The sequence below is a fragment of the Penaeus vannamei genome, chromosome 25, assembly GCF_042767895.1.
Source record: "Penaeus vannamei isolate JL-2024 chromosome 25, ASM4276789v1, whole genome shotgun sequence".
NCBI lineage: Eukaryota > Metazoa > Arthropoda > Malacostraca > Decapoda > Penaeidae > Penaeus > Penaeus vannamei.
In genome coordinates, this window is record NC_091573.1 from 488,778 (window position 1) to 498,777 (window position 10,000).

Here is a 10,000-nt window from a genome sequence, read left to right on the forward strand (position 1 = left end):
CGGGGCCGCCCCTCCCCCTCGTCCTCCCCCTCCGCCCCCTCCGCGCCCCCTGCTTCCGCCTCTGCCCCTCCGCCGCTGCCTCGCGCCCCCCCCTGCCCCCCTCCGCCTCCGCCCCCGACGAGGGAAGGCGCTTCGTGGTGACGCCGCCCGTGGCCGGCGCCCCCGTCCCGTCCGGCACCATCCTGCGCCCGGGCTCGCCCGTGGTGCAGGGCCTCTCCCAGGGCCGGGAGTCCGCCCTCAGCCGCGACTCTGCCTTCAGCCGCGACTCGACCATCGGCCGCGACTCGACCTTGGGCCGGGACTCGACCTTCGGCCGGGACTCGACCCTGAGTCGCGACTCGACGCTGGGCCCCTACTCGAGCTCGGGGCGCGAGTCGACGCTGGGTCGGGGCTCGACCTTGGGCCGCGGCTCGACCCCGGGGCGCGAGTCGGCGCCGGGTCGCGGGTCGAGCCAGAGCCGCGCCGGGCCAGGCAGCGCCAGCCCGGCCGCCGTCACCACCATGGCCGTCACGCACCACACCGTCACCACGTCCTCGGCGCCCGTGCCCGCCGCGCCCCGACGCTCATGTACGTAGGCGTGTGTGCGTGTGCGTTTGGCGTGTTGCGTTCGCGCCGCCTGCTCGTGTGGCCTTCCCGGGCGCCGTTGCCGCGGGCGCTTCGCTAACGACTAACTGCTGGTGCGCTTCGTGGCTCCGACGGGGAATCCCCTGTGTGGCTTTTAACAGCATCGGGTTTTCTCTTTGAGTTTTGTGGTTTGACCCTTTCTAACTATAAATAACCAGTTAACTAACAAAGAAATGCAACTTACTTCCCGTGCATGGTGCATGTGTGTGTGTGTGTGTGTGTGTGTGTGTGTGTGTGTGTGTGTGTGTGTGTGTGTGTGTGTGTGTGTGTGTGTGTGTGTTTCGTCCCTATATATCTCCCCAACACACAAACAAACATAATTCGTCGGATTGCTGACGTCATCATCGCATTCTTGCTTGCGTCACTCCTTCCGCTGTTCACTCGAAGAAGGTAAACAGACTTGAGGAGAAGCAGAGGGAAGATAGTGAAGGAGGGGAAGGGAGAAGGGGGATAAGAGGGGATGGAGAACAGGGAGAGAGAGGAGGAGGGAATGGGAGAAGGGGAATAAGAAGGGAGGGAAAACAGGGAGAGAGAGGAGGAGGGAAAGGGAGAAGGGGGGATAAGAGGGAGGGAGGACAGGGAGAGAGAGGAGGAGGGGAAGGGAGAAGGGGGATAAGAAGGGAGGGAGAAAAGGGAGAGAGAGGAAGAGGGGAAAGAGAGAAGGGGAATATGAGTGGAGGGAGAACAGGGAGAGAGAGGAGAAGGGAAGGAGAACAGGGAGAGAGAGGAGGAGGGAAAGGGAGAAGGGGAATAAGAAGGGAGGGAGAACAGGGAGAGAGAGGAGGAGGGAAAGGGAGAAGGGGAATAAGAGGGGAGGGAGAGAGAGGAGGAGGGAAGGAGAACAGGGAGAGAGAGGAGGAGGGGAAGGAGAACAGGGAGAGAGAGGAGGAGGGGAAGGGAGAAGGGGGATAAGAGGGAGGGATACAGGGAGAGAGAGGAGGGGAGGGGAAGGGAGAAGGGGGATGCTGAAGGGAGGGAGAAAAGGGAGAGAGAGGAAGAGGGAAAGAGAGAAGGGGAATAAGAGTGGAGGGAGAACAGGGAGAGAGAGGGAGAAGGGGAAGGAGAACAGGGAGAGAGAGGAGGAGGGAAAGGGAGAAGGGGAATAAGAAGGGAGGGAGAACAGGGAGAGAGAGGAGGAGGGAAAGGGAGAAGGGGAATAAGAGGGAGGGAGAGAGAGGAGGAGGGGAAGGGAGAACAGGGAGAGAGAGGAGGAGGGGAAGGAGAACAGGGAGAGAGAGGAGGAGGGAAGGGAGAAGGGGGATAAGAGGGGAGGGAGGACAGGGAGAGAGAGGAGGAGGGGAAGGGAGAAGGGGGATAAGAAGGGGAGGGAGAAAAGGGAGAGAGAGGAAGAGGGAAAGAGAGAAGGGGAATAAGAGTGGAGGGAGAACAGGGAGAGAGAGAGAAGGGGAAGGAGAACAGGGAGAGAGAGGAAGAGGGAAAGGGAGAAGGGAATAAGAGGGGAGGGAGAACAGGGAGAGAGAGGAGGAGGGAAAGGGAGAAGGGGAATAAGAAGGGAGGGAGACGGGTAAGAGAGGAGGGGGAAGGAGAAGGGAGAGAGAGGAGGAGGGAAAGGGAGAAAGGAGAATAAGAGGGGAGGGAGGACAGGGAGAGAGAGGAGGAGGGGAAGGAGAATAGGGAGAGAGAGGAAGAGGGAAAGAGGAGGGAGAACAGGGAGAGAGAGGAGGTGGGAAAGGGAGAAGGGGAATAAGAGGGGAGGGAGAACAGGGAGAGAGAGGAGGAAGGAAAGGGAGAAGGGTGATAAGAGGGAAGGAGAACAGGCAGAGAGAGGAGGAGGAGAAGAGAGGAAAGGAATGGTAAGAGGATGAATATGAAAGAGGGATAGAGAGAAGGGGAGGGAGAGGGAGAAGAGAACGAAATACGAGAAAAAGGAGAGAAAGAAGGGAAGAGAGAGAAAAAGACAAAAGAAGAGAGCGAGAGAGGAAGAGGGAGAGGGAAAATAGAAAAGGAGGGCAAGGAGAGGAGGAGGAGAGAGAAATATATAGAGAGAAAGTCGTAAAAAAGTAAAGAACGAAGCAGGAGAGAAGAATGAGGGAGAATGCGAAGGAGAGAAAGAGGGAGAGCAAGTCAAAGAGATGATAAAAGAGAGGAAGCAAACAATAAATGAGAAATAGAAAGGAGAGGGAAAAGGGGGAAAAGTGGGAGGAGAATGAAAACTACATTCGAATAATTTGTTAGCAATAATACTCTCTCAAGACGTGTTTTATTTCGCTCTCTTCGATTTTCGATGCTCTTTTTACGTCGCTAAAAGCACCCTTTTTCTCTTTCTCTTCCTTGCTCTTATTTTCTCCTTTCATCAACTTATTCCTCCTTCCTTCCTTTTTTCCTTCCTCCATTCCTTTCTTTCTTTTTTTCCTTTCCTTTCTTCCTTCTTTCCTTCCTTTCTTCCTTCCTTCCTTCCTTCCCCCTCCCTCCCTCCCTCCCTTCCTTCCTCCCTTCCTCCCTCCCTCCCTCCCTCCCTCCCCCCTTCCCTCCCTCCTTCCTTCCTCCCTCCCTCCCTCCCTCCTTCCCTCCCTCCTTCCTTCCTCCCTCCCTCCCTCCCTCCCTCCCTCCCTCCCTCCCTCCCTCCCTCTCTCCCTCCCTTCCTCTCCCTCCCCTCCATCTATCCATCCCTCCCTTCCTCCCTCCCTCTCCCTTCCTCCCTCCCTCCCTCCCTCCCTTCCTCCCTCCCTCCCTCCCTCCCTCACTCCCTTCCTTCCTTCCTTCCTCCCTTTCATTCGCATTCCACCAGATAGGCCTACGTGCCCGTACCTCACGGCCTACATATTTTCCGTGACTTCTTTGGCCTCTTCGTCCTTCCTCCGACCACGTGTTCCCTCAGAAAGACGCTCTATTAAGGCGCAATTGTAGACGCACATACTTAAAAAGAAAAGAAAAGAAAAAAAAAACATATTCAAACACGCACGCACGCACGCACATAAACACACACACGCGCGCAAACATACACACATGCGCACGCACATTCTCACGCACGCATATACACTTGCACACACACACACACACACGCACACACACGCACACACACACACACACACACACACACACACACACACACACACACACACACGCACCCCCCCCCACACACACACACACACTTACACACACACGCCCGCACGCCCGCACAGTGCAGTACTCGCTCTCGTGGAGGGAAAGGGTGAGTTAGTAGTCAGGAAATGGCTCATGACTGGCCTTGACTGTCATGGGATGTACTGTCAATGTCCTTTTCCTCTGTCCTATCTGTATGTCCTTTTCTGTCTGTCTGTGTCTGGATGTCTGTCTGCTTGTCAGTTTCTCTCTCTCTCTCTCTTTCTTTCTTTCTTTCGATCTCTCTCTCTCTCTCTCTCTCTCTCTCTCTCTCTCTCTCTCTCTCTCTCTCTCTCTCTCTCTCTCTCTCTCTCTCTCTCTCTCTCTCTCTCTCCCTCCCTCTCTCTCTCTCTCTCTCTCTCTCTCTCTCTCTCTCTCTCTCTCTCTATCTCTCTATCTATCTCTATATATTTATTTATCTATCTGTCTCTCTATCTATCTATCTGTCTATCTATATCTTTCTCTCTCTATCTATCTATCTCTTCTTACTTTCTCTCTCCCTTCCACACTTTTTTCTCCTACTTCCTCCTCTTAGTTTTCCCTTTCCGCCTTCTCCAATAGGCCTAAGCAATCCCCTGCACCCCCCTTTTCACGCCTTCCCTCCCTCCCCTCTCCCCTCTTTCTCTCCCTCTCTACCCCTTCTCTCCTCCGCCTCTCCTCACCCTTCTCCTTCCCTTCTTCTCTCCTCTATCTCCGTCTTCTTCCATTCTCCTCTCTTCCTCCACCCCTTCCCTCTCCTCTATCCTCTTCTCTGCTCTCCTTCTTCTCCCTTCCTTCTCCTTATTTGCCCTTTCCCCTTTCCTCTTCTCCCCTTCTCCTCTCTTTCTCCTCTCCCTTCCCATCTCCTCTATCCCCTCCATCTCCTCTATCTCTCCTCTTCTTCTCTTCTCCCTTCTTCCCTTCCCCTCTCCTCCCTCCTCTCTCCCTTCCCCTCACCCCCTCTCCCCATCTTCTCTCCCTCCCTTCTCCCCTTTCCCCCCCTCTCCCCATCTTCTCCCCTCCTCTCCCCCTCCCCTCTCCCCTCCCTTCTCCTCCTCCCCTCACAACCCAAACAAGAAAGGGAGGAAGACCAGCCGCGTATTTTCCCCTTCATTTCCCCTCAGGACCGTCCCGAGAAGGGTCTGGGAGCCGGTCGGGTTCCTCGTGGATTAAACTCTCCCCTTTCCTTCACTTGGCATGCTCCCCTCTCTCGTCTGTCCGTCTGTCTGTCTGTCTGTCTGTCTGGCTGGCTGGCTGTCTGTCTGTCTGTCTGTCTGGCTGGCTGGCTGGCTGTCTGGCTGGCTGGCTGTCTGTCTGTCTGTCTGTCTGTCTGTCTGTCTGTCTGTCTGTCTGTCTGTCTGTCTGTCTGTCTGTCTGCCTGTCTGTCTATCTCTGTCTGTCTGTCTGTCTGTCCGTCTGTCTGTCCGTCTGTCTGTCTGTCTGTCTGTCTACATTTCTACCTATATCTATCTATCTATCTACATTTCTATCTATCTACCTTTCTGTCTATATATCTATCTATCTACATTTCTGTCTGTCTGCATTTATACCTAATATCTATCTATCTATCTACATTTCTATCTATATCTACCTTTCTGTCTATGATTATGTATACACCTTACTATCTGAATCTTTTTGTCAAGCTCTCTGTCCATATCTATCTATCTTTCTATCTATCTATCAATCTATCAATCTGTAACTATATATCTATGTCTATATTTACGTCTGTGTCTCTCTATTTACTCTGTCTATTTTTTTTTTTTTTTCATGTCTCCCTATCACTAAATCTATCGCAGTTATCCATTCGTCTGTCTGTCTACTTACCATCCATTATATACCTATATCTATCTATCTATCTATCTATCTATCTATGTATCTATCAATCTATCGATCTATATCTCTCTCAATCACTTCACTTTCTTTACCTTTCTACCCATCTATCGCTCTCTGTCTGCCTAGTTATTCACCTTCTCCCTATCTCCCCTTTTCGGTTTTCGGAAATGGGCATTTTGTATGACGCGAGGAAATCTATGGCAGGAAAAGGGGAGAGAACCGATGGGGAGGGGTGTGAGGGGAAGGGGGGAGGGGGGGAGGAGGGAGAGGGGAGGGGAGGGTGTGAGGGGAATGGGGGAAGGGGGAGGGGGAGGGGGAAGGGGGAAGGGGGAGGGGAGAGGACCGATGGAGCGGGGTGTGAGGGGAGGGGGGAGGACCGATGGAGCGGGGTGTGAGGGGAGGGGGAGGGGGAGGACTGGATGGAGCGGGGTGTAGGGAAGGGATGGAGGGGGGAGGGGGGAGAACCGATGGAGCGGGGTGTAAGGGGAAGGGGGAGGGGGAGGACCGATGGAGCGGGGTGTGAGGGGAAGGGGGTGAGGGGAAGGGATGGAGGGGGGAGGGGGAGGGAAGGGGGAGGGGGAGGGGGAGGGGAGAGAACCTGATGGAGCGGGGTGTAAGGGGAAGGGGGAAGGGGGAGGGGGGGAGGAGAGAGGGACCGATGGAGCCAGGGTGGGAAGGGGGTGAGGGGAGGGGGTGAGGGGGAGAGGGGAAAGTGAAAAGGAGCGCGGTATTTAAATTTGTGGTTGGGCGGTCGCGGCGCTTTAAAGCTGTCGGGGTTGTGGTAGAGGAAGGAAGGAGGGGAGGCGCGGGAGAGAGGAAGGGGTGAGGAAGGCAGGGGAAAGGGGGGAGAGAGAGGGGAGAGAGAGGGAGAGGGAGAGAAAGAGAACGAGAGGGAGAGAGACACACAGACAGACAGACAGAAACAGAGAGAAACAGACACAAACACAAAATCCAAAAAGAGAGAGAGAAAGAGAGAGAGAGAGAGAAGGAGAGGGAGGGAAACAGAAAGAGGGGGGAGGGAGGAAGGGAGGGATGGAGGAGGAAAAGTGGGAGTGAAGGAAGACGGGGTGAACGGAAGGATGGAAAGAGAGATCAAGAGAAGGGAGGAGGGAAGGAATTGAGGGAGGAGGGAGGGAGAAAGAGAGAGAGAGAGGAAGAGTGTGTATGAGAGAGAGAGGGAGAGAGAGAGAGAGAGAGAGGGGGAGAGAGAGAGAGAGAGAGAGAGAGAGAAAGAGAGAGATAGGGCGAGTAAGAGAGAGAAAGAGAGAGAGAGAGATAGGGCGAGTAAGAGAGAGAAAGAGAGAGAGAGAGATAGGACGAGTGAGAGAGAGAGAAAGACGAAAATGCGCCCGATTGCGTAACTCGGCCGAGGAGGTGGCTCACTGCCTGCGTTGCATCATCGGCTGTCCCTGGCTCTTTCTCCTTCTCTCTCTCTCTCTCTCTTTTATTCCTTCCATTTGCTCTAGCTTTGATTGTCTTTCTTCATTTTACCAATTCTCTTTACATCCACTTTTCTCTCGCCGTTTTTCCCTCTTGCTGTTTTCTCTCTCTCTCTCTCGCCGTCTCTCTGTCTGTCTGTCTGTCTGTCTGTCTGTCTCTCTCTCTCTCTCTCTCTGTCTCTCTCTCTCTCTCTCTCTCTCTCTCTCTCTCTCTCTCTCTCTCTCTCTCTCTCTCTCTCTGTCACAGTCGCCCTCCTTCCTTCACGAGACAAGCTACAGGTGGAATAAATATGTAAATAGGGGAGAGGTTTGGAGAAGCGGTTTTGAGTTTTACGTCAGAGGGCAAAAGGGTGGATTTTGCTTGTTTTAGTTCTTGTGTGTGTGCTTGTATGCTTGTCTTTTCGTATTTGATCTGTCATTTGTTTACAAGCAATGCAGGCTTTGGGTTTGGGGAAGATATCATTGCTTAAGGAAAAATTGAAAGGAAGAGAGATGGAGAGGCAGAGACAGAGACAGAAACGCAGAGAAGCAGAAAGAATAGCGAATTTGAGAAAGAGAGAAATGGCGAGAGAGAGAGAAAGGCCAATGGAAAGCGCGGCGAGAGCAAGAGACGATCTCGTCAGCGAACTCCATTCCTGAAGCTAATTTCCCTCCAGCCTTCGCCTGGGACCTTCACCCGGGCCGCCTGTTGCCAGTCCGGTTGCCAGCGCCGCGACCTGCTGATTCGCCGCTTATTTGGTCACCCGCTGCCCGCCCGCTGCTCTTGACGGCGCTGTCGTTCCTCGGGCGCCCCTCGTCGCCTGCCTGGCCCGCCCCCGCTGCCACTTAGGCTGCGCCGGCTGCCACGTTACCCTCCTCAGGCTCTGCGTTGCCGCGAGTAATGATCAGGCGACGAGGCGGTGCATGGCGGCCCGGCCAGTCATGCACTGCGGTTCGTTCACGCTATTGATCACGCCGGCGTCGTCCCAGGCAATGAGAGTCATGCAGAGCGGCATCATGCAGCAGCAGCAGCAGGTGGTGACCCTCGCCACGCCCTTCTTCCGGAACTCCTCGACGGTCATGCGCTGATGGCCATGCGGTGGCCATGTGGCGGTCGTCGGGTGGCCATGTGGCGGTCGTCGGGGGCGAGCGGAGAGAAGCCAAGAGACGATTCATCACCAGTCATCACCGAGAGACAATGGAGGAATTTCGAAATGCTGCTTTGATAGACGAATTTTCACATAAAAAACAAAACAAAACAAAAATATACTACGACCAAAAGGCCTTAAAACGCAAGAAGATATTAAAAAAGACGAGAAAATCCCACACTGAATTCTTTCTCCCGAAGTGCGAAGCAATGATTGAAACCGATCCATGCTTAATTGATTAACTAATGTCGAGCGGATGACGGCCGCCAACTCGACCAAATGCTTTTATTTTCAAAATGTTTAAAACTAAAACAAACATCGGATATTTGTTTTGCCTTTTTACGTATGTTATCTCCTTTACCTTCCTTATTTGTTATGCTTCTCTTGGTTCGTTTCGCAAGGCCATTATGCACAAGGGGGGATTCCGGTGATGTAAATAGGTTAGATAGACAATATTGACATAGAGACATGTACACAGTATATCAGACATATAGACAGGATATTTGGGCATTTAAGTGGGATAAATAGGCCTATAGGCAGGATATATAGGCATATAGACAGGATATTTGGGCATCTAATAAATGGGATATATAGGCATATAGACAGGATATATAGGCCTATAGACAGAGTATATAGGCCTATAGACAGTATATAGGCATATAGACGGGATATATAGGCCTATAGACAGGATATATAGGCCTATAGACAGGATATATTGGTACATAGCCAGGATATATAGGCCTATAGACAGGATATATAGGCATATAGACAGGATATATAGGCATATAGACAGGATATATAGGCATATAGACAGGATATATAGGCATATAGACAGGATATATAGGCATATAGACAGGATATATAGGCCTATAGACAGGGCATATAGGCATCTAGACAGGATATATAGGCATCTAGACAGGATATATAGGCCTATAGACAGGATATATAGGCCTATAGACAGGATATATAGGCATATAGACAGGATATATAGGCATATAGACAGGATATATAGGCCTATAGACAGGATATATAGGCCTATAGACAGGATATATAGGCATATAGACAGGATATATAGACCTTTTCCACGATATATAGGCGAATATGTGTGAATATGCAAATAGAGTACCAATATATATGCACAACATATAGGTTAATAAATAATCGGATAAATTTGATAAATAGATAGAGCGAAAATCTGAGTAGGAAAGGAAACCAGTATCCAAAATCGGGAAAGAAAGTTAATATTTTCCGCTGCAGTTTCATCCAGAATTGGCATAGCAGAAATTATTGACCTAAATCATGGCTGCTCGGAAGGACAAGATGGTGATGATGAAGAGGAATAGGAAGAGGAAAAAAGAAGTGGAGAAGGAGAAGGAGGAAAAGGGGGACGGAGAAGGAGGAAAAGGGGGAAGGAGAAGAGGAAGAGGAAAAAGAAGTGGAGAAGGAGGAGGAGGAAAAGGGGGAAGGAGAAGAGGAAGAGGAAAAAGAAGTGGAGAAGGAGGAGGTGGAAAAGGGAGAAGGAGAAGAGGAAGGAGGAGAGGAAAAGAAGTGGAGAAGGAGGAGGAGGAAAAGGGGGAAGGAGAAGAGGGAGAGGAAAAAGAAGTGGAGAAGGAGAAGGAGGGAAGGGGGGAAGGAGAAGAGGAAGAGAAAAAAGAAGTGGAGAAGGAGGAGGGGGAAAAGGGGGAAGGAGAAGAGGAAGAGGAAAAAGAAGTAGAGGAGGAGGAGGAGGAAAAGGGGGTAGTGATGGTGGAGAAGAGGTGGAGATGGAGTAGGAACAGTAGCCGGAGGAGTAGGATTAGAAGAAAAGGGATAAGGAGGAGAGAGGAAAGATGGGAAGAGAGAGGAATAGGTGGTAGTGGAGGTGGAGGAAGAAAGAAAAAAACAACTATGTCCCAA

The 10,000-nt window shown here is 51.9% G+C and overlaps 1 protein-coding gene across 1 annotated transcript in view; it reads left to right on the forward strand.

Annotated features, from left to right (window-relative positions):
- Unc-115a (Uncoordinated 115a) overlaps window positions 1-10,000 on the forward strand; it is a 374,086-nt gene that overhangs the window by 211,532 nt on the left and 152,554 nt on the right. The window contains exon 2 of the mRNA XM_070138994.1: window positions 1-567. This exon is cut by the window's left edge and continues 40 nt beyond it. Coding sequence (XP_069995095.1) covers window positions 501-567 — 67 coding nt within the window. The 5' untranslated portion in view covers window positions 1-500. The remainder of the gene's footprint in view (window positions 568-10,000) is intronic.